At 41.7% G+C, this 23,477-nt stretch overlaps 3 protein-coding genes across 4 annotated transcripts in view; 2 read left to right on the forward strand and 1 right to left on the reverse strand.

Moving 5' to 3' along the window:
* The first annotated feature begins 1,941 nt into the window (after positions 1–1,941).
* Positions 1,942–4,184, forward strand: sap18 (Sin3A-associated protein). The gene is made up of 4 exons (XM_061299016.1): positions 1,942–2,143; positions 2,641–2,750; positions 3,119–3,241; positions 3,337–4,184. The coding sequence occupies exons 1-4, from the start codon at positions 2,072–2,074 to the stop codon at positions 3,491–3,493; spliced, it is 462 nt and encodes a 153-aa protein (XP_061155000.1). The 5' UTR covers positions 1,942–2,071; the 3' UTR covers positions 3,494–4,184.
* A 159-nt stretch (positions 4,185–4,343) lies between these two features.
* Positions 4,344–7,375, forward strand: rtraf (RNA transcription, translation and transport factor). Its single transcript, XM_061299006.1, has 8 exons — positions 4,344–4,510; positions 5,331–5,455; positions 5,574–5,673; positions 5,997–6,077; positions 6,176–6,264; positions 6,366–6,434; positions 6,824–6,872; positions 6,966–7,375. The coding sequence occupies exons 1-8, from the start codon at positions 4,450–4,452 to the stop codon at positions 7,118–7,120; spliced, it is 729 nt and encodes a 242-aa protein (XP_061154990.1). The 5' UTR covers positions 4,344–4,449; the 3' UTR covers positions 7,121–7,375.
* The window catches only part of nid2a (nidogen 2a (osteonidogen)), a 34,897-nt gene continuing 18,782 nt past the window's right edge, over positions 7,363–23,477 (reverse strand). The window contains exons 16-55 of one of the 2 annotated variants that reach the window (XM_061298961.1): positions 22,583–22,729; positions 21,846–21,974; positions 21,589–21,711; positions 20,883–21,019; positions 20,712–20,817; positions 20,493–20,626; positions 20,317–20,422; positions 20,082–20,209; positions 19,886–19,991; positions 19,573–19,706; positions 19,398–19,503; positions 19,178–19,302; positions 18,673–18,778; positions 18,409–18,542; positions 18,225–18,330; positions 18,013–18,137; positions 17,831–17,936; positions 17,618–17,742; positions 17,444–17,549; positions 17,230–17,354; positions 17,045–17,150; positions 16,832–16,956; positions 16,653–16,758; positions 16,463–16,587; positions 16,284–16,389; positions 16,072–16,196; positions 14,586–14,691; positions 14,373–14,497; positions 14,207–14,312; positions 13,993–14,120; positions 13,785–13,890; positions 12,424–12,553; positions 12,223–12,323; positions 11,967–12,139; positions 11,761–11,890; positions 11,512–11,683; positions 9,770–9,927; positions 9,271–9,394; positions 9,068–9,180; positions 7,363–7,947 (exon numbers count right to left, since the gene is read on the reverse strand). In XM_061298961.1, coding sequence (XP_061154945.1) covers positions 7,937–7,947; positions 9,068–9,180; positions 9,271–9,394; positions 9,770–9,927; positions 11,512–11,683; positions 11,761–11,890; positions 11,967–12,139; positions 12,223–12,323; positions 12,424–12,553; positions 13,785–13,890; positions 13,993–14,120; positions 14,207–14,312; positions 14,373–14,497; positions 14,586–14,691; positions 16,072–16,196; positions 16,284–16,389; positions 16,463–16,587; positions 16,653–16,758; positions 16,832–16,956; positions 17,045–17,150; positions 17,230–17,354; positions 17,444–17,549; positions 17,618–17,742; positions 17,831–17,936; positions 18,013–18,137; positions 18,225–18,330; positions 18,409–18,542; positions 18,673–18,778; positions 19,178–19,302; positions 19,398–19,503; positions 19,573–19,706; positions 19,886–19,991; positions 20,082–20,209; positions 20,317–20,422; positions 20,493–20,626; positions 20,712–20,817; positions 20,883–21,019; positions 21,589–21,711; positions 21,846–21,974; positions 22,583–22,729 — 4,790 coding nt within the window. In that variant the 3' untranslated portion in view covers positions 7,363–7,936. The remainder of the gene's footprint in view (positions 7,948–9,067; positions 9,181–9,270; positions 9,395–9,769; positions 9,928–11,511; positions 11,684–11,760; positions 11,891–11,966; positions 12,140–12,222; positions 12,324–12,423; positions 12,554–13,784; positions 13,891–13,992; positions 14,121–14,206; positions 14,313–14,372; positions 14,498–14,585; positions 14,692–16,071; positions 16,197–16,283; positions 16,390–16,462; positions 16,588–16,652; positions 16,759–16,831; positions 16,957–17,044; positions 17,151–17,229; positions 17,355–17,443; positions 17,550–17,617; positions 17,743–17,830; positions 17,937–18,012; positions 18,138–18,224; positions 18,331–18,408; positions 18,543–18,672; positions 18,779–19,177; positions 19,303–19,397; positions 19,504–19,572; positions 19,707–19,885; positions 19,992–20,081; positions 20,210–20,316; positions 20,423–20,492; positions 20,627–20,711; positions 20,818–20,882; positions 21,020–21,588; positions 21,712–21,845; positions 21,975–22,582; positions 22,730–23,477) is intronic. The other variant, XM_061298970.1, reaches the window with a different exon arrangement.

Here is a 23,477-nt window from a genome sequence, read left to right on the forward strand (position 1 = left end):
CCCCCCCGCCATACACACACACACTTTCAACACCCACCTTCTTCCCACTCTCCTATGAGCACATCTGCCCAAGCGAGTCCTCCAATCCTTCTTCTCCCACAGGTGTGTAGGAGGCGACCACTCGTGGAGTAGGGGTGATGAGCAGTAGGGATGGGGGTGGGGGGGCAAGGAGTGGGATGGGGGGTAAAGAGAGAGCAAAAGACTGGCTGAGAGAGCAAGGGAAAGTTTAAGTGAAGCAAAAGAAGGAATGAGGCAAGTCCAGTGTGAAGACGGCGCGTGTGGTCCCACCAAGGCCAAGCGCAGCGGTTGCGTCCCGCGTGGCCAGGGCCATCCGCCTCTGTCACATAGTGTGCCCCCGTGCAGGGGGTGCCTGGGGTGGTGGGGGCTGGGGGATGGATGGTGGGGGGTTTAGTGTGGTGTACGGATAAGGATGGGTGGCATGTTTTATGGGAGGGAGGAGGGAGTGGCAATTTTTAGTCCAAATTTATCGGATTCGTCATTTCTTAGGTATTTCCCAAAAATAAATAAAAAATTGCCATTAATAGTAATAATTGCAGGAGTCTTGTGTCTACATCATACTAGTGCTGTGCACAAATGAGTCGAAATTCGTTCACCTGTTCGATTGGGCACGGCATATCGATTTATAATTTTGTGTGATGTCACTGGAACTGACGTTTTGTTTACACGGTAATTGACCAACTTGTGGAGGAAATTTAAGTGCTGCTTCCCACCAAGAAATCACACTTTCTACTCAAGTATGTCTATCGTGTAATATGTCTCGTCACCGTGGGATAGAGAAAACGTAATTTCGGTTTCTTTGTGTGTTTTGACATGTGAAGAGATTGACAATAAAGCTGACTTTGACTTTTTTGACTTTGAAGTAGCAAGGAGGAGGATGGCATAAAAGTGGCCAGTGACAATTAACGCACAAATTCATGTTTACATTCTTTCTGTCGCTTGAGACACTATGGCAATGACTGCATGCAGTCGACAAAGCCCAGCAAACATGCAATGCCGTTTTTTTTAATTACAACACACTATAGATTTCATTACACTCCACTATTTTGCAGTTACTTACTTTTTCCTGTCCTAGTCCATAAGTGAGGCAGAGTGTCAAATTGAAAAGGAAATTGGTGGTAACATTTTGGCAGAAGTAAGGAACACGTCTTTATTACAAGACTGACTGCCAACAAGAAAGTGATCAAAGCAATAACGACTTCCAAGACTGACAAGTGAGACAACACACAAGTGATCACAGCAATAAAAATAATGTGATGTACCAAGGAATGTACAAATAATCCCCCCCATAACTGCAGGCCAGCTGGGTGAGAGGCCTGGGTCCACTGTTGCAATAATAAATAATAATAAAGTCATGAAATTAGAAATTGGTGCTGCATCACTCTTTTGTTTGGGGTTTTATTTATCGTCCAACAGTCGTGAATCTATACGGTGGGATAATCTCTCAAATGTATGGATCTTCTAGTATTTTTATTGCTGTGTGTAATTAAAGTGTGAAGCATGATTCTAACTAACTGAATCCAATCATTATTAATATCCAGATAAATGTGAACACAATTTCTTGAGAAAACATTACTTTCATGCAGCCTTTATTTATACTGCTTGACTGTTTAACTAATGACTGTCACAATATGGCGGCCGCTCTGACGCATTTAAGGAGGGGACGGACACCACCCGCGTGGTGCCTATGGACGCATTCGGAAATGGGCACCCGAGCGCGCACAAGTTCACTATGATCGTTAGGAAGTTCAGGACGTTGCTCAAATTTGCAAAAAGTGCAAAAAGGCAGAGCTGACTGTGTTCGAAAATTGATGGAAACGGAGCGCAACTATGCCTCTTCAAACACGCAATCTCAGAGTGCGGTTCCAAACGCGCCTTATGTGTGTATAAATGACAACTCCCAGACAGCAGAGGGCGCAAAGTCGCCAATCAGCAAACGGAAACAGTTTCCACGGTTTTGTTCCGTGCACGGCGTTGTAGCGAATTTATCCAAACAAGGCGGTGGAAAGTTTCAATAAACTGCGTAAATCAAGCAGTTAAAACAAAACGAGAAATGGCCCTTGAATCGCGTGTTACACAGGAAGAAATTAAGAAGGAATCCGAGAAGCCAATCGATAGAGAAAAGGTATGGCGTGTTACGCATGGGCGCCGCATTTAACTGTTAGCACGCAGCTCAGGACACGACGCCGAAAGTGTTATGCGTGTTATGATTTGTTTTCTGGTCAAATGCAGTAGGCAAAAAAGAAAAAGCATGTCTTCTTTTAAAGCCGCGTTTATTTTCCTTTAATATAAATGCATTAAATAGGCTACTTGGTGCTACCATAGCTGACCATTGACCATTTCAATACAGTAGCTCGCGAGGTTCATCTTGAACTAGCCAACGGATTTATATGAAAAGTATGCTTACTCGTTTAACGTTAGCCACACTAGTCGCAATCCAAAAATTTGATTATCACTGCACTCAAATAAGGGCAAATTATAATAGTTTAGTTTACAGTAAATGTTATCCGTAATTATTTTTATTCTAAATGAGTTTTGCCATTTTTGAATACAACCTTTCTGAAAATATCAACAAAACAACACTTTTCATTTACAGTTTCATTTACAAATGCTCTGTCACAGACTTGTCCCCTTCTCCTGCGAGTTTTCACCACCAACAATGGCCGACACCACCGCCAAGATGAATTTGCCCGTGGCAATGTTCCCTCCAGTGAACTGCAGATATACACATGGTGAGACTGTGGTTCTCGGGCCGGTTATTTGGTCCGCACCAGGGTTCTTTTGTGGGTATTCACACTTGCCTAAAAAGTCCGGCCGGACCAGCATGGGAGACAAACCCTGGTCCATTTAAGGTTGGGCAAACAGTGAATACACCCATAGTGACTGTCTTGGGCCACAAGCCCAAATTCTTCTGCCACATGTCAGTTGTATTATTGAAATAGTCAGGACGGTTGTGAACCAAGGACCCTCTGTAGCCTCTTTTGCCAAGGAATGCAACTTTATCCAACATACAGCAGTCCATAAAGAAACTTTGTTCCCCCCTGCCCCAAGGTAGGTAAAACCGATACACAGCTTTTTCTGATGTCTGTGCTTCTTCCAGGATGGACGCTACACTGCGGGAGCTGACCAGCCTCGTGAAGGAAGTGTATCCAGAAGCCAGGAAAAAAGGAACCCATTTCAGCTTTGCCATCGTCTTCCCTGACCTCCGAGGGAAAGTGTATCGGTTAGTGCCACAGCATCACTTGGTATGCTAATTTGTATTTGCATTGCTTGCAGTATTGATAAAAAAATGTCCCTTTCCCCCACCTCCTTCTTTAGCTTTAAAGAGATTGGCAATACGGTGTCTGGCAAGAAGTGTGCTGACGACTCCATGACGCTGCAGTCTCAGCGCTTCCAGATTGGAGACTATCTCGACATAGCCATTACGCCTCCCAATAGAGCCCAACCCCTTGGACCACGCATGAGGCCTTTTTGAGCTAATACATTCTTGACAAATACAAAAACCAACCCCCATTGTTACCCTAATTTTGTAATCTTTTTTTTTAAATCATCTTGTACAATAAGATGTTCAGTAAACACATCTTTTGATTGTTTTAATTTGTTGTCAGTGTATGTTAGTGAACGTATTGTAGCTGCCGTTGGCATCCTCATTAAGTGCGTGGCACAAATTCTCTCTGACAAACGCCTGTGCACAACGCTCCCGGTGGATGTGTTTGGAGCGGCAGGGTTAGCTCCTCTCCCATTCATTTCCGAACACAGCTACTGCCGCACCATGACCTCAATCGGAGCGCCTCATGCGCGCACTGCCATTCCATTTTATGAATTGACATTCTGTTTTTGACGCTCTGAACAAATGTCAAGTTTGAGGAACACATTGAGTTTCCAAATAGTCGCAGTAAACCAGTGTGTGCTTGCATATTGACGTTGACAACCTGTTTTACAAATTAAGCCAGAGCTGTGATTGGCTATGGTGAGCCCTCGCAACCCTGGCCATGTTGGGGTACTTGCACAATGCAGTACTTGCGCATAGGACAATAACCATCTAAAATATAGATTTCATTGCTAGGCCTGATATGTGTGCAAAGTTTTTTTTTGTCCTTGTCTAGACCCTCAAAATAGCATAATTTAACGTTCACCTGAAAATAAACGATTCTTATTCAAATTGATTGATCAACATCCAGTATACATTTTCTTTCTGTGCAGTTTCTGTAAATTGTCAGCACACACTCCAGTTCAATTCGTGGCGGTAGTGTACCATTAAGCCGTTTGTCCAACCCCCAATAGACACCACAGAAGAAGAACACGACGGAAGCTCAAACAGGACATTCAATTCTGCGCATGCGTGCCTGTGTCATCTGACAGCAAGTGGCATTTGCTTCTTCATAACGTGACGACCGATTTTACTATCGAAGTCTGAATTCTAACGTAGTAATGTTTAAGAGAAAACTGACTGCCTTAGACTATCACAGTCCGAGCGGATTTGACTGTGCAGGTAAGAAAAATTGAAAGAACAATGCGCCGCACGAGTAGTCTTTCCTGTGACGTTTACTCCTGACACGAGCAGAACAACTGTTAGTCAGTCAAACCGAAGCCTTATTTGATAACTACGTGATGCGCAAGCGCTCCTAGTGACATTGAGCATTTCACACATGCAGTATGCGTATTGCAAAGGCATGCATTGTATGATTTTTTTTTTCCTGACCTTTACCAGCACCCTTAAATGCAAATTTTCCCCAAAAAGGGTTTGGGGAAATTTAATGCATTTTTCAATTTACATTTGCTAACTAATGTATAAAAAAAAAATCCACTATCCTAACCCAACAACAGGGTTTGAAGCAACCAACAAAATAACCACTAGTGTGATTTTTATTTTATTGTTTTCCCAATTTTAAAGGGCTCACTAGCATTAAAAAAAAAAAAAAAAAAATTAATGGATGGCACAAAACCGCTGAACAAGAAACCATCATTAAACGTAGGAAATAATTTGCTGCATTTTGAGTTATAAAAATCAAGTCCCTCGAAATTTTGCTCAAAACATTCCGGCACTGTGTTTTTCCTGTATACCATTCCAAATTCACACAAAACTATATTAGACTAATTTGTAATCTAGGGCTGTATAAAAAAAAAAAAAAAGGTGTAAGTTCAACTCGCTGCCGTATATAATATATGCAAGTCTGTCTTACTTGCTCGACAGGTGCCAACCCTTGTGACGTGCACCCTTTGTGACATTCTGCCAGTTGTTCTAATGTGTAAATAAACACAGTACAGTACTGAAGTTAAAATCATCCTTACCACAAATATATTTTTCCTAGATGAAACTCAGTTCAGGAACTTTGTAGTGTGGCTGGAGGACCAGAAGATTCGGCACTACAAAATTGAAGATCGTGGCAACCTGCGAAACATCCCCAGTTCTGATTGGCCCAAAGCATACCAGAAGGTGACTTCATCCAACTGATGCTCACTCAAGAGACAGTATCTAACTCAATCTTGTGATTAATAGGATTAATAATTATTTTTATATTTTTTTCCGATTATTTGTTTTGTTTTGCGCGTAGTACTTGCAGGACGTCAACTGTCCATTTGGAGCGCCTGAAAGAGCCGAGGCTGTAGATTGGCTGCTGGGCTTGGCGGTGCGATATGAATATGGAGACAATGGTAGGAGAGCAGACTTGTATTTCTCTTGCAGTATAGAAATCCGTCAATAGATGACGCCATAGGAAAAATCAATACCTTATCAGCAAGCATCCATCCATTCTCTTGACAGCAAAAACACATTACTGTGCTGTACTTGCTGATTTTCTTTACGGGAAAACCTCAAATACAAATGTGTTACTTACCCTTTAACTAGCTAAATAATTTTGTGAGACAGAAATAGAGACTAGTTGCAGATTTCTCACTTGTGCCCCATCCCTATTCCCCAAAGGAGTACCAATTTAACGGTTTCTAAATATGATTGTGTGTTATGTGCCTCCACCTAGTGGACAAATACAGAAACTGTCCATCATTGGAAGCCTCCAGCGATAGCAGAGCTACGTCAGACCCTCTCATCAACCTGGACAGTAGGCATCAATCACAACAGGACAGACGCCTTGTTGCCTTTTCTCCAAATGTTCTTGTGGATGAACCGAGGCTCTTGTGGTGTCTTTACACGACTCAGGTGACTCACCGGATTTCAAGGCGGGCGTGCTCGCCCTGGCCAACATCCTCAAGATACAGCGGCATGACGATTACCTGGTGATGCTCAAGGTGAGTGCTGAAAGATTCCCCCCACCCGCTCCAGCCAGACTGAATGTGTACACCACTCCATTTCAGTTAATTGACTTTTTTTTTTTGTCTCCACCTAAAAGGCTGTTCGAATCCTCATCCAAGAAAGGCTTTCACCAGAGGCTATCGCTAAAGCGAGCCACAGCAAAGAGGTAAATGCATTGTCAGAGCACTTAAGAAGCCGTGTACTTAATGCTGACTTTTGCTTTAATTTGTAAATTTGCTTTAATAAAATAGTTGAGTTTCTTTTCCAAATGTTAGAGAATTCAACTCAATTCATTACACACATTCCCCAAATTCCACAATCCTCACAGTAAAAATCCCAAATTTAAGAAATATTTTACATTTATTTATTCATACCTCATTTCTTGACTAATTCATAACATTCCAACTTTTACGTCTCAAATTCTATATTTCAATATCTTTTAACGTCATTCCACTTTTCAAGACACAATATCTACAAAACCACATTCTGTGGTTTATTCTGTGCTTTAATTGCTGAGGCAGTTTATGGATGTATGTCTTCTCTGCATGCACTCAGGGTGTCCCAGTATCCTTAGACAAGCACAACCTGGGATTTGATACTGGTGGTGAGTTGTTTTATTCTCTCTGGTTGAAGGACATTGCATGCATGTATGTTTTAGATGTTGAAACATGGATCTGCTTTGTGGTCTCCTCACTAGATGCCATACTCAACCAAGCAGCTCAGATTCTGCGTCTGCTGCACATCGAGGAGTTGAGGGAGCTTCAGACCAGGATCAACGAAGCCATCGTAGCAGTCCAAGCCGTCATTGCCGACCCCAAAACAGACCACAGGCTGGGCAAGGTCGGCAGATGAGGGTCATGAGGAACTTCTGGAGGACTGGTGGAATGATTTGAAAGCCTGTGGTTGATACCATTTTTCTTCTGTGACACTTTTTTTTTGTGCAGATGGCTAACTTTACGTATTTTACTAAGACTGTTTGAAATTGACAACCATTTGTTCTGATTTAAAAGGGGGCACTTTTGACTAATTTGCTTCTTGTTCACCCTTTTTATGTGCTTCCACAGAGTGGCCAACTTGAAAAAAAATAAACTGAGTCCAGTACCAAAACACTTTTTAATGGTATAAATATCACATCTTATAAAGAGAAAAAACAGGAGTTGGGGGACTATTAGTGGTGCTGGGAAATGATGGCATACATGGAGCTGCTGCATTCTGACACACAGAGGAGGGAAGCCTTAATGATTGTAATCTGATTCACATTCCTCATTTTGGATGGCTGTTTCCATGTTTCCTGTCTTTATGCTAATCTAAATTGAGCCTGCATATTAACATGGTGCTTTATTACTCTTAAAGACTCTTAAAGATGCTTAAACACTCTTAAAAAAAAAAAAGTGATACTACTCTTAGACTTTTGTGGCTACGAAAAACAAACTTGCATACAAAAGATCAGTAGGAAAAAAAAATTAGGTACAAAAAAATGTACAGAACTTTTAATGTGCGGTTATATCTTGGTTGGTGGGGAGGGGGGAGAGCTGATCCACAGGAAGCCGTGTCCCTTTGAGAGCATCCTTTTACTCTGAGGGACACCAAGAGGGCTTGTTACACCCTCGGCTCAAAAATAGCCCAAGAACTTTAGCACCAAAGGACCGTCTGGCTGCCATTCAGCTGTTAGTGATTCCCTGAAACACGCATACAACACAATTTAGAAGAAGTATAAAACCATATATACACACATATTTACACACATATTTATACACACACACACACATATATATATATATATATATATATATATATATATATATATATATATATATATATATATATATATATATATATATATATATATATATATATATATATATATATATATATATATATATATATACCGTAATTTTTGGACTATAAGTCTATATATATATAAGCTGCAGAGCAGTCTAACAACTGACATCCTGAACAAGTGACACCAACAATTTTACTCAAGTGTGTCTGTGCGTGTTGAACAATAACAGCTTTTAAGCTTTTGAAGCTGTCATCACACTCGAAACAACCTCTTTGAAGCAGCTTGCTGTTATTACAGCTTTAGCCAGTGTCAAGCACACATGACGCATCACATTGTGTGTCAGGGCTGGGGTGGGAGTGCGAGTTGTGTTTAGAGTCATACTTTGTTCTTTACAGGTGTTTTACAAAAGTCTTCAATATGACATCAGTGCATCAAATGACACAGATGGATGTATTCTTTGGTTTTGTGCCCCACAAGTCGCATTAACCATGGCAAGTTTTATCACTGGATGTCAAGTCATACAGTGGTTACATTGTTTTACACTGAACAATGCATCACTGTGTGTATGCTCCAATCAAAAATATACTGAAAATAGACATATAACTAATGCATATTTTTAGCACAGTTTGTTGACGTGCCCAAAAAATATTACAATTTTGTGGTGCATTGAAATACAAGTTTAATTCATTGAAATGAATGGAAAACCAATAATTACTTAAACCATAAAAAGTTTTTGTGTTTTTCAAAGAGAAAAATAGTACTCTATAATTTTGTACAGTATAAAACACAATTTAATAAATGCTTCAATTGAATGGACATTGTGTTGCTGCTCCTTCTGGACACAAAAATCTTGAAGCCACATTTTTGAAGAATTGTTCATTAGTTTTGAGTTTTTAACTTGGCCAAGCAACAGTTTTTATTTGAAAAATCACTCATATCTCAAGGCACCAAGGTACCCCAGCAACTTTACCCAGATGGTGTAAATAAAGTGTAGGCAAATTATTCTATTGGCTCACCTGATAGACATTGGGATGTTGCTATGGTGATGCCATACAGGTGAGATCTCTGGTCCGGTAAATATTCATTGGTGAGTTTACCACTGTCTTTGCTGACCGTGATGACACCGTCCCTGCAAGGAGGTGGTCAGGTAGCTCAGTATCAACAGCAGTTGATTAATGGGTCAAATTCAGTTGTCATAAAAACAAATTCAATCGTTCACCTCCTCCAGTCAGTGTAGTAGAAGTGGTTTCGGTGGTAAACCATGCTAAACGGGTAGTTGAGGCTGGGGTTTATTACTCTTCGCCCTGAACCATCTGGGAATATACACTCCAACCGCTTAGTGCCTAACACAGAAAGAGACAAAAATCCACATGGTAAGCAATTGACCCTTCAATCCTAACCATAATCCAAAAGAATGACATTTAGTGTATTTCTATTGTCTGTTTGTGTGCGTGTGTGTGTGTGTGTGTAATTTGTTTATTTATAGTGTCTAGATAAGGTCAGCGCCCAAGTGCATTCCACATGTTTACATATCATTGTGCCATCAAACGTGGAAAACTGACGCGATAAAGCCACGCATTTGTTGTGCAGTTGTCGAGGGTTACACTTAAAATAATCATTTGTAACAAATAAGAAATATTTTTCAACATATTTCCGATGTAGTTAAGACAATGTGTCTAGCCAAAGATTGAATACAGTCTCCCAATTGTTTTGTTTACCTGCATCGGCCCAGCAGACGTGCCCGGAAGAATAATCATACGTCAAAGCGTTGGGCAAACCGATCCCCTCAGAAACCACCACCCGGCGGTTCTGGCCATCCACTGACGCGCTTTCGATCTTGGGAGCCTCTCGATTCCAGTCAGTCCAGTACAGAGAACTGCAAAGAGACACAAGATAGTTTTGACTGGACCAATTCGCTTTTTTTTTTAAATGATAACAACAAACAAACAATGAGTTTGCATCATGATTTCATGCTTGAACTCGTTGTGCTCCACCTTCTGTTGTGTCCTCTTTTACCTCGCCACGCAAATCAAAAATAAAAATTGGTCCAGTGATGTCTCTTATTTTGGAAAATGTTGTCTCACTTCTCTCTGAAGCCACTACTGTACTACTATTAGTATTAAGTTCTTCTTAATCAGTTTGAAAAACAAGCTACGAATACTTTATGAGCAGATGATTGTATAAGAGCGTTCACGCATATGCATTATTTCATTGCTTTGTGTGAGAGTGTGCATGTATGTGCTTTTGTGCATATGCGTTCAAGTGCGTGTAGGCGTGACAGACGCACATTCGGAAATCAACAAGAACAAGCTGGAACATAAGTGCACCCATGTGAGGCAATAATGGTGCTTGGCTTTTGGTCAGACGACGAAAACACGAGCACGCACGTACGTATGCGTACAGTTGGCCTGAGGTCAAAAACTAAACTTTGACTTATTGCTGTTGTGTTTAATGATGGATTAAACACACAAACACACGTTCCTCCTCTTTATAAGACACACATCCATAAATGTTGATGATCTGTGATTAGTTGCAGTGATGAAAAGCAGATGTTATTCCTGAAAAGCTGACTGATGACGGTCTTGTGCGTTCTCGCTGGCGTTCGTCATTAAGAGAGAGCGCTAAAATTTGCTCATGTCTCACACAGAGTAAACAGATGTTGCTAAAAAAAAAAAACTAAACTGTGATTGAAATTTTATCAGCTGGTGATAGCCCCGTATGGACGCTCCCGTCCGTCTCTCTGGTGTGGAACAAACCAGACTCAACAAAATGTCAGCGCTAATTAATGAGATACAGGCCTTGTTGGTGCATAGCGCCACAGTGGATCACTTCTGGGTAGCATCACTGAAGGGTTCTGGCTGGAGGGTGGGGCTAAACAATTAATCTAATTTAAATCAACATCGCGATCTAATGGAATGCATTTTTTTTTTTAAATCTCAAAGGCGTTAAGCTGTTATTTGTTTTTTATTTCATTATTAATATTTCATATAGTTTTATAGTGTAATGCTCAAGATGTGCAATCCACATATATTCCATTGTTTTGTGAGATATAAAAGGATGAAAGATCTTTTGTCATTATTGTTGTAATTTTACTTTGGCTTTGCTGATTTATGTTTATACCACACGTGAAGTTGTTGTTGCAAACACTTCAAGTCAAAGTGTTTTTCGTAAGTCGACACCTCGAATTGAAATAAATTGTCGTTCATATTAATTCGTGGTTCATTTGCCACTAATTTAGCGCAAGCCTCACCTAAAATGACCAAAACCAGATAACCAATAAGTCTGATACTGTTTCTCGTAATAAAGATTAAATTATTGCTTGTTAGTCCTTGAAAAAAAATTGCATATTAAACTGCATTAAAAAAAAAGTCACAATTACATATTTTTTTAAATTGTTTAGGCCCACAGGGCGGGACAGAGGGTGGTGAGTGTTTAGTAGGAGGACACATGTAGACCTTACCCTGTGGATGAGACCACAATGATGGCCCGGGGGTTGACCAAGTCTCTGTCAAACAGCGTCCTTCTCTCACTGCCGTCCAAGTTGGACCTTTCGATCAGGTCGGGGTTGGAGTCCACCCAGAACATCAGCCTTCGATTAACATCCACAGCCAAACCTTCTGGACTGATCAGATCTACGCAAAGCAGAGCATTAAAACATGAAGAAAAAAAAAATCATCCAAAATGTATAAATACGTATGTGATCGCTCACTTGAGTTAATAAGAATCTCTGGCTCAGCTCCTGGCACCATTGATGCTCTATTAATGGTCCGTGCAGACAAATCGGTCCAATACACTTGATTCTGCTTGCAGTCATAAGACAGACCAACAACTATGGAGCCCTGCACAAACACACGCATGGACATGATCAATTATAGAGAAATTAAATCGGGCTAAAGTTCCCATTTGTGCATTTACATGTAGAGTCAATAGTGTTCTGGACCGGCTTGCATCTAGTCTGGTCCCGTTGAGAGGAAGCGCTCCTATTTTCTGTCCCTGTGCATATAGCAGTGTGGTATCAGCATTAGGCGGAGGGGTCACATCCGGGCGGGGTAATGGCCGCACGATTGGCGGGGCCACCGAGGGAAGGCCTGCGACAGAATAGGAGGTAAAATGTGTCATATATATTGGGTGCTTTTGACAGAAGATGCGGCAGGGATGATCCAACGCTCACATGCAGGCTTGACGACATCATTTGACCTGGTGCCAGGAACTTCTCGCCCATCCTGGTCCACACACCAGCAATAGGTGGTCTCCCCATAGCATTGGACAGGACTGAGAGAGATCAGAAGGCAATTCAAGATCAAGAATGTGTGCTGCATGAGGAAGTGATATTGCAAAATATGTGTATGTCTTTAAGAAGAGAATGAACTACCTGAACTGTCCGTCTGGTTCACACTGAGGCAAGTACTGTTGCGGCTCGGGCTTCCCACGGTAATGCTCCATTAAACTGCTCCTCCAGCGTTCGCACACACTCTCGGGACGCTCTGTCGGAGCCACGTGGACTGCGAGACACATCAACAAAGATAAACATCTACGTTATTTAGAGTAAACCCTTGGTTCTATTTTAAGGGCGTCAGTGTAGAGTCGCAGTCATCCAGGTCATGATGATCCGCAAATGTTGAATGGAACCAACTTGACTTGCTCTCCTTGTTTATGGAACATGCTTCACCTTACATCCCAAAGACTTTTTCAGTTCTAAAGTTTAGATGTGACATGATCCTTCTTATGGCTTTGGTGAGTGGTCACCATAGATGGAGTTGTCGTTGTCAGGCTGACTCTTGCACACCAGCTGCGAGCAGGCGAAATGGCTCATTTGTGGCCACTCTTGCCGTGTCTTAGATGAGACAATCTAAGACGTTGACATCAAATGATAGCTAAAAGCTGCTTCTCTGTTTGGGGAGAGCCCATATAGTTTGACATTGATGGATTCTTTCAACTCGCCTTTTCGGGCAGCGGTCTTAGCACTCGAACAAAAAGGAAACAAAGAAAGGTAATTCCTTTGAGTCCTGAAATCCCTCGTCAAAAGAATTATGGGAATATAACGGAAGCAAAACCAGATCGGCAACAACCATACTTTGTGACCACTCCTTGGGAACCCAACCACCAGAGACGCCCTAAACTCTTTGGATTTAAGGTGAAATGTTTTCAACGAACAAGAAGATTCCAGCTGTCTTGATTCAAATACATACTCTCATGATGTTTCTGGCTTGAGGGTACAGTATATCATAGTATCTCCAGTTTATGTGAAGTGTGATTAATCGTGTGGGGTGTCCCTTTGTTGACACACGCACACACACACACACTTTGTCTTGCCTCGTAAAATCCCTCTAATAACTCACTTTATTAGAGAACTTTAAAAGCTACAGCTGGTTCTCATGAAAGACTGCATATGTTTCGAAACGCAGACAAGGAGGATGATGATGGTCGTTTGTAATGTGACATGGAGAAATACAAAATTGAATGTCAGGTGACAACAAGTCTTCGGGTGCGAGGCGTCACCCTGAAAAAGGCAGGGTTGCTTATGGTTTGGTTGCTGAGGAAACAGCCCATCCGTCTTCCCACAAGACTGTAGATGTTTGGAGAGCCATAAAAAGTAGATACGTTTAGAGCCAGAGCTGCTTTTAGCCTTCACGTGTGTGTGCCACAGACAGATAGAGAGGGTGAGTGAAGACATTAGGGCAAATGTTCACAAAGACATGAAATCCAGAGATTAAAAAAATGGTCTCATTTTACCAGGACGGTCACAGTCCACAGGAGAAACACCAGGTCGAGTTCTTGTTCCTGCTCTTTCTTGACCATTGCTGTCCACACACCAACATTGCCCAATGGACCCATGGCACTACTCCATAGAATGATAATCATTTGATATGAAGCAAAAGTAGAAACATGTCAGTCGGTTTGTGTCTATAATAAAAAATACCTGAAACCTGTTTGCCTTTACCTGTTGAGGAGTGTATTGTCCGTTAGCGTCACACTGAGGGACAAAAGCTCCCACGAGGGGATAGCCTTCTGGACTGGTGGTCTGTACACTTGCTCTGTGGTGCTCACAGTGAGTTTTAGGACGTTCAACTGGAAAATCGGACGAGAGAATGGAAAGAACAAGCAAGTGACAACTGAAATCGCTTTTTGCTGAGAGTCTATTTCTAAATTCTTACTCGGTCTATCGCAATCAACGGGTGTTGTTCCAGGTAGAGTTCTGGTTCCAGGTCTTTCCTGTCCTTGGCTGTCCACACACCAACAATGCCCAGTGGAGCCATGACACTGGAACAGCAATAACATTTTAAAACATTATATTATGACTGTAATTTAAAAAGTACTTACCTGTTGAGCTGTGTATCGTCCATTCGTATCACACTGAGGCACGAAGGCTCCCAAAATGGGATAACCTTCTGGACTGGTGGTCTGTACACGATCCCTGTGGTGCTCACAGTGGCTTTTAGGACGTTCTGGCAAGTAGAATTTATTGGTTGGCAACCTTATTTAATTCTTGCTTAATTCTTTGCAATAAACATCCGCAAACATTTAAATTATGACCTTGGTTGTCACATTCAATGGGTGTTGCACCAGGAGGAGTTCTGGTTCCAGGTCGTTCTTGTCCATGGCTGTCCACACACCAACAATGCCCACTAGAACCATGACACTAGAACAAACCACATGTTTCAGTCCAACCATTCCTCTATTCTTACTTATGAAATATCAAATCCATGTTCACTGTCATGTAAAAGTGTTGGAGCGGACAGGCTAATTAATTATTTTTCGACGGACTCTGTCAATTGATGACAATCACTGTCAACATTTCATGAAGTAAAGAATACTGAGAAGAAGCAAATCTTTACCTGAGTGATAGAAAGAGTAAAGCTTTGAGAAAGAAAGGTTCTGCTCGTAATCTTAAAAAAAGAGAGGCCATCTGTGAATCTCACTGGAACTTGATCCTGCTTGGGCTCATTAATCTTCATTTACAAAGGGACAGACGAGCAGATAAATTAGCTCAGACTGAGACTATTTGTCTCTCGATTTAAAGAAATATGCAACCCAACTGATAAGAAGCCGCTTCATCCTGTTGTAAGATAATGACACAGAACACACTCCCAAAACAACAAAGGAGTTCATCTGGGCCAAAAGGAGAAGTGGGAGGGAGAGCTTTTGCTGGCCAAGTCAATCCCCAGAATAAAGAGAGATTTGACCAAATATCGACAAAAGAAAACAACAACAACTAAAGGAAGTAGTCTAACTTGGAAAAATCAAGAAGGGTGCCAAAGTTGAGTGAAGTCAATAGGTCACAGGCTTGATAGATTTTTTGCAAGAAACTATTTGTAATTAAACATTGTTGAGATATGCTCTCAATTATATGGTTTCTAATATGTTTTGTCCAAATGTTGATTTATTGTATTTATTATTTTCTTGTTATAATGACAGACATTTTTGACTGATATTATTAAAAGTGAAGACAATTTGCAATTCTAGTAATGACACGAATTTGATGCACAATTTGTCTTCGCGGGCCACATAAAATGATGTGGCGGGCCGTATCTGGCCCCTGGGCCTTGAGTTTGACACCTGTGGTCTCAGTGAAGACACCTGTGTTAATTAAGTGGGCGTGTTTAATAAAAAGCCTTCCTGCATGCTGCAATGTTCCTACTAGCTGTTATCGTAGTAGTTGCAGTGAATGGTGTGCAAACAGAGTTGATTGTCCTCCTCGTCTTTCTTTTTTTTATTCCACTGAGTTCGGTGCAATTTGGTTTCTCACAAGTACCTGCTGCTTTGTGGCTACTCTGCCAACAAATATTATGTGTCATTTATGTCTGCTTTCAGTCTATTGGTAGATTAAATTTGGTGGTTGCTTACAAAGAAAGGCATCTTCTAAAATTGAAAGAACTTAACTTGGAGTTTGCATTGCAGACATAAATATGGCTAATGATCACTCAATGTCCTCTATCTTCCTAGTTAAGGAAGTGGGACTTTAACATCAACTTTGCATCGTGGGTGGGGCTGTCACATACACATTCCTAATACTGCTTACCTGTTGAGGTGTGTACTGTCCGTTAGGATCACACTGAGGTACAAAAGCTCCAACAAGTGGATAACCCTCTGGACTGGTGGTCTTTATACTGTCCCTGTGCTGCTCACAGTGGCTTTTAGGACGTTCTGAAAATTACATTGTAAAGTTGTACTCCAATTGAAACTATAAAAGGGTCATCAGAGTGTAAAAACAAAAAAGTTTAGCTTTAGTACCTGGTTTGTCACAGTCAAAGGGTGTTGTACCAGGAGGACTTCTAGTACCAGGTCTTTCTTGCCCTTGGCTGTTCACACACCAACAATGTCCACTAGACCCGTGACACTACAATAGAACTTCTTTTTAGTCACATAGATGATATAAAAATACATAGTGCATTAAACGGTCGAGGAAGTACCTGCTGAGAAGTGTACTGTCCATTAGCATCACACTGAGGTACAAAAGCTCCAACAAGTGGCTCACCCTCTGAACTGGTGGTCTGAATACTGTCTCTGTGCTGCTCACAGTGGCTTTTAGGATGTTCTGAAAGTTACATTATAAAGTTATACTCTAATTGAAACTATAAGAATGTAGGTTAACTTTGGCACCTGGTTTGTTACAGTCAAAAGGTGTTGTACCAGGAGGAGTTCTAGTACCAGACCTTTCTTGTCCTTGGCTGTCCACACACCAACAGTGTCCACTAGAACTGTGACACTAAAATACCCAGTTTATTTTAGTTGCATGGATGATATTCATAGGACATAATGCATCTAACCGTTTACTGTACCTGCTGAGGAATGTACTGTCCGTTAGCATCACACTGAGGTACATAGGCTCCCACTCGTGGATAACCGTCTGGACTGGTGGTCTGAATACTGTCTCTGTGGTGCTCACAGTGGCTTTTAGGACGTTCTTGAAATCATATTGTAAAGTTATACTCTAATTGAAACTATAAGATAGTCTTAAGAATGTGTAGACGAAGATAGGTTAGCTTTGGCACCTGGTTTGTCACAGTCAAAGGGTGTTGTACCAGGAGGCGTTCTTGTACCAGACCTTTCTTGTCCTCGGCTGTCCACACACCAACAATGTCCACTAGAACTGTGACACTAGAATACCCAGTTTGTTTTTATTCAAATTGATGATATACAAGAGACAATGCCTCAAATGCCTCATCTTGAATCGTACCTGTTGAGGAGTGTACTGTCCGTTAGCATCACACTGAGGTACAAAGGCTCCAACTCGCGGGTAACCCTCTGGACTGGTGGTCTGAATACTGTCTCTGTGCTGCTCACAGTGGCTTTTAGGACGTTCTAGAAAGTACATTGTGAAGTCATATTTGAACTGAAAAAAAAGTCAAGTCAATAGACTGTAAATACAAGGCAAAGTTAAACTTCAGCACCTGGTTTGTCACAGTCAAAGGGAGTTGTACCAGGAGGAGTTCTGGTACCAGGTCTTTCTTGTCCTTGGCTGTCCACACACCAACAGTGTCCAGTGGAACTGTGACACTAAAACACAGATTGGGTTTTAGTCGCATATTCCATGGACATACATGTAATACATCTGTTTACTGTACCTGCTGAGCAGTGTACTGTCCGTTAGCATCACACTGAGGTACAAAGGTTCCCACGGGTGGATAACCTTCTGGACTGGTGGTCTGAATATTGTCTCTGTGCTGCTCACAGTGGCTTTTAGGACGTTCTTGAAATCATATTGTAAAGTTATACTCTAATTGAAATTATAAGATAGTCTTAAGAATGTGTAGACGAAGATAGGTTAGCTTTGGCACCTGGTTTGTCACAGTCAAAGGGTGTTGTACCAGGTGGCGTTCTTGTACCAGACCTTTCTTGTCCTCGGCTGTCCACACACCAACAATGTCCACTAGAACTGTGACACTAGAATACCCAGTTTGTTTTAGTCTGATTGATGATATACAAAAGATACAATGTCTCAAACCATCTCGAATTGTACCTGCTGAGGAGTGTACTGTCCGTTAGCATCACACTGAGGTACAAAGGCTCCAACTCGCGGGTAATCTTCTGGACTGGTGGTCTGAATACTGTCTCTGTGCTGCTCACAGTGGCTTTTAGGACGTTCTGGAAAGAACATTTTGAGGTCATATTTGAACTGAAAAGAAAGACAAGTCATCAGACTGTAAATACCAGAAAAGTTAACTTTTGCACCTGGTTTGTCACAATCAAAGGGTGTTGTACCAGGAGGAGTTCTAGTACCAGGTCTTTCCTGTCCTTTTTTGTCAACACACCAACAATGTCCACTAGAACCATGACACTAGAATACACAATAGACTGTCAATTCTATCAGTAATATACAGATTATATAGAAAAATGCAAACCATCTAAAATGTACCTGTTGAGCAGTGTACTCTCCATTAGCGTCACACTGGGGTACAAATGCTCCCACTAGTGGATAGCCCTCTGGACTGGTGGTCTGTACACTGTCTCTGTGCTGCTCACAATGACTTTTAAGACGTTCCGGTTCTTCTGTTACATTGATTTAACAATACAAGTTCTAGCCAACCATATGATTTTAAAATACAAGACAGCAGTACTCTGCCATAGTACTGTGCAGTATACTTTACTTAACATATTGGGAATTATTTGGCTTATGCACCTGATTTTTCACAGTCAGTGGGTGCTGTACCAGGTGGAGTTCTGGTTCCTTGTCTTTCCTGTCCTTGGCTGTCCACACACCAACAATGTCCAGTCGAGCCGTGACACTGAAATGAACATTAACATTTAACTAGAGCTCTGAGGGTCCTATCGACATTGGGATACCAGACTGGCAGATTGGAACTGGAATTAAAAAAAAAAAGATATACACTACCATTCAAAGGTTCGGGGTCACTTAGAAATGTCCTTATTTTCAAAATAAAATCACTATCTTTTCAATGAGCTTGCAATGCTGTTTCATAAAAAATTGGAACAGTGTGCAATTAAACAGATTTTTTTTCAAATCGCACAATAATGCTCAAAGCGCTACTGAGTCATTTTGACAAGCCTGATGTGTGTTCAATGTTTCATTTTGTTGTCATTTATGACAGCTTTAAAGTATAAAAACAATAGCGACTGCGCATATCATACACTGAACACAGTATCTCCAATATTAAAGAGTTTACCTGTAGAGGTGTGTAATGACCATTGGAATCACAATGAGGAACAAAGGCTCCCACTACTGGGTACCCCTCTGAACTGGTGGTCTGTACACTGTCTCTGTGCTGCTCACATTGGCTTTTAGGTTGCTCTGGAAATTGCAACGTAAAGTTATATAGATTTTTTGGCAATGTTAGGGAATATAAAGTTGTTCCTGCCGCACTGAAATTTGTTTTGCTTTGGCACCTGGTTTGTCACAGCCGATGGGTGTTGCACCAGGAGGAGTTCTAGTACCAGGTCTTTCTTGTCCTTGACTGTCCACACACCAACAATGCCCAGTGGAGCCGTGACACTAAAATGTGCATTCGGTCTTAGTGCAACCAAAATATACAAAAGACATAATGCCTCAGGACATAATTACCTGTTGTGGAATATACTCCCCATTTGCATCACACTCAGGCACAAAGGCTCCCAAGAGAGGATAACCCTCAGGACTGGTGGTCTGCACACTGTCTCTGTGACGCTCACAGTGGGTTTTTGAATGATCTGCTTCTTCTGGTTGACGGAGATTTTATGTGAAAACAAGTGAGTTTAGGATTATTTTTGAAAGTACTGTTAAAATTCCTGGAAGCAAAGAAAACCTTTTGTAGCATCATGCCAATAAAACAATACATGCAGCATGACAGCCTTCTGAAAGAAGTCCATCTTTCTGTGGGCACTCTTCCTTCTCTCACCTGGTTTGTCGCAGTCTGTGGGTGGTGCACCGGGACTGGTTCTGGTTCCGGGTCTTTCTTGTCCCTGGCTGTCCACACACCAACAATGCCCAGTAGAACCATGACACTGTGGCAGATGGGTGGAGATTAAATTCATGGAGATTAATGTTATCAAAAAGCATCTCTGAAGTTAGTGGTTGAAGTATCTTCTTCCGACCTGCAGTGGTGTGTATTGTCCGTTAGCATCACACTGAGGAACAAAAGCTCCCACGGGTGGATAACCCTCTGGACTGGTGGTCTGTACACTTGCTCTGTGGTGCTCACAGTGAGTTTTAGGATGGCCATCTGAGGACATTAAGATACACTTTAGAAAATATAAATTGTCAACTTCCAGCCTATCAATGACCGTGACAGCAAATGAAATGTCTTGCTGATAAAAGCCTGCTTTGTACCTGGTCTCTCACAGTCGATGGGAGTTGTGCCAGGTGGAGTTCTGGTTCCGTGTCTTTCCTGTCCTTGGCTATCCACACACCAGCAATGTCCGGTAGAGCCGTGACACTAAAATAACAAGACTTATGAATGTCTCATATGGTAAACACATTGCGTCTACGATTTAAAAAGTGCTTACCTGTTGAGGAGTGTATTGTCCGTTAGCATCACACTGAGGTACGAAAGTTCCCACTAGAGGATAACCATCTGGACTGGTGGTCTGAATACTGTCTCTGTGGTGCTCGCATTGGGTTTTAGGTTTCTGTGGTTGCTCTGGTTGGTTTAGAGGCAAAGTATTTATTTGTAAGTACAGCACAGCAAGACAATGCTCAAGGCGTGTTGTACATGTGGTCCTCACCGTGTCGGTCACAGTCTGTTGGTGCCATACCAGGGGGAGTCCTGGTTCCTGCTCTTTCTTGTCCCCTATTATCCACACACCAACAATGTCCCGTGGAGCCATGGCACTGCAAATGAGTAAAATTGAGCTCCAATCAGTGGTCATCATTTTGCTCTGGCTTTCATTACCCACCTGCAGTGGTCTGTATCGTCCATCAGAGTCGCATTGAGGGATAAAAATCCCAACCGGCGGCTGACCAGCTTGTTCTGGCCCGCTCTGTAGACTGTCTCTGTGCTGCTCACATTGACTTTTAGTACCACCTGTCGGTCCTATGGATGAATTATAATAATTATTAACACTTTTGCAATTAATGTACACTGTATGAACAAAACGATGTCTTGTAGTTCCACACTGTTGGAGGCTCTTCACTGTTCTCAGAAAACCTTCAGGATTTCGGAATTCTTTTTGGGGAATTTAACGGGAAGAGAATTGATTGAAGCAGGATTAGTCAGTCTACAGACTGGGTTTCCACAGTCGGTAGTTTGACACCACCGTGATTTTGATGTTTTGTAAATAATTCAAACATGTGTTCAACTTTATGAGCACGATTGCACTCTGCAATCACATTGATTCAAGTCGATGATGTGAAGGGCAAAGGTGTCAAAATGTCAGATTTTCCCTAAACATCTCCAGTTTATGGAACCTTCGAAAATGTGAAATCTGGCTACAATTTGCTGGTATTTCATTACCTCAGCCGATATGCATGTTTCCACCAGAAGTGGTTCACGTTTTGCACAAAATCACAACTAAGTTGGAATTTGGATTTGTCTACATATTAACACAGATGCACAGAAAATGCAAATGCACAGAAAAACTTAACCATGGCAAGTCAACTGACCTTGTTGCGAGCAGAAGAGACCATCTCCATAAAACCCATTCTCACACTGACAGTGGAAGGAGCCTAGGCTGTTGCTGCATCTTGCATTGATGTGGCATGGGGAGGACCTGCATTCATCCATGTCTGTGGACATACAGTCAAAAAGTAGAGGAACACTGCTAGATGTGCAAATGACAAGATGTTAATAGGTAATCCCCACAGTCACGAAGAATCCGTCTTCTATTTCTTAACATAACATGTTGTGTCTAACAACTCACCCACACATGTACGTCCGTCAAAACCAAATTCATAGCCGCTCTGGCAATGGCAGCGATGGCTACCGGGTAAGTTGATGCATTGCGAATGAGCCCCACACGAAGACAAGCCCTCTGCACACTCATCAACATCTAACCAGAGAGAGCGAGAGAAAACATGTCAACCGAAACAAGTTCTCCATCCATATTTGAGTGCAAACACCTGGAGACAAGGCTGCATTCTTAGCACTGTACAAGACATTGTGATTATGTGGTCATGGAGAGACACTGGGGCCCATCCATGGGAACCGTGGCAGAGCCTGGGGCTTTTCTAGTGTTGTCAGCAGGGGACACAAAGATAATGCTGGCCTAATGACAGGCCACGGACAAGCTTAAAGCAATGGAGGTCCTTCTTAATTAGATCATTAAACAAGGAGGGGGGACCGACAAGAAATAGAAGAGGGAACGATTATTCCTTTCATACACACTTGCTGGACAGATGTTGAAAACTGCCGCAGCACCTTCAGTTGTGTGCATGTTTGAAGTGCTGGAGGTGGGAAGTAAGGTTATGATGATGAAATCCTGATGTGGTGTAAAAAAAAAAAAAGACAAGGGCCGATCTTTTTTGTTAATCCAACCAATTCAGGGAGGTAAGATATTCCCCATCCTGGAACACAGTTAGACTACTTGGGCCACCGATGTTAATGTGACACCATTGAAGAAAAATACACGGGAGTCCCACAGGACACTAAGTTAGGTACCGTAACAGTTTTGTCCATCTCCTCTGTAACCAGTTCCACACCGGCACTGGAAAGCCTTGTCCTCCAGTGGGATGCACTGGGCAGTCGTGTCACAGTCGTGGCTTCCATCATAGCAGGGGTTAACCAACCCTGGTCCTGTCAACTCAGCTGGAGCAAAACAAGAAAATTGTGTCCCCTTATTAGTTGTGTTGCTGAAAAAAAATACGAGTCAATTTGCATTGATGAGATGATACATTCAAATTAATACCAAACATCTATCCCCAATGAAATGGAAATGCCATTAATCTGTTACTAAAAATAGTTGAAACATCAAAAACTGCAGCTTACAACAAGAGTACCGTATATGAAAAAAAACCCTGAAAAAAATGCCAAATTTACAGTGAGTTGACCTTTGGACTATTTAGTGTTAAGTACTTAGAATGATTATGGCAGCAAGGCTATGTAAACACACCAGAGCAATTCCCACAGGATGTCTTTCTTTTAGGAAGTGACTTCCTTCATGTTCTCAATATTCAACACATGGTTGAAGTTAGACACACCAAGACACACCCCCACCCACACACAGTATGATGAGTGAGCAGATGTGTGCGAAAGGTTTCCTCCAGCGTGACCTCACATCGACCATGTGTTACAACATGAAATGTTTTCTACCTCTCAACTGCCGATTGGCACACAACATTACAAGTCACAAGTGTAGGCTCACTGTTTAACAATTTGAATGCTGAATAAATTATTTTCTGAGTTTCCGGATCCCATTTTAGGCTGATTAGTTATATGGAGGATCAAATCAAAGTAAAATCTGATTGGATGCTTACATAGAGCTCCTGATGCACTGCCAGTGTTTTTCATATTCTTAATATTTTGGAACCGCAAAGAAAAAAAATAATATCTTAAA

This window comes from Syngnathus typhle, linkage group LG2 (assembly GCF_033458585.1).
Source record: "Syngnathus typhle isolate RoL2023-S1 ecotype Sweden linkage group LG2, RoL_Styp_1.0, whole genome shotgun sequence".
Lineage (NCBI taxonomy): Eukaryota > Metazoa > Chordata > Actinopteri > Syngnathiformes > Syngnathidae > Syngnathus > Syngnathus typhle.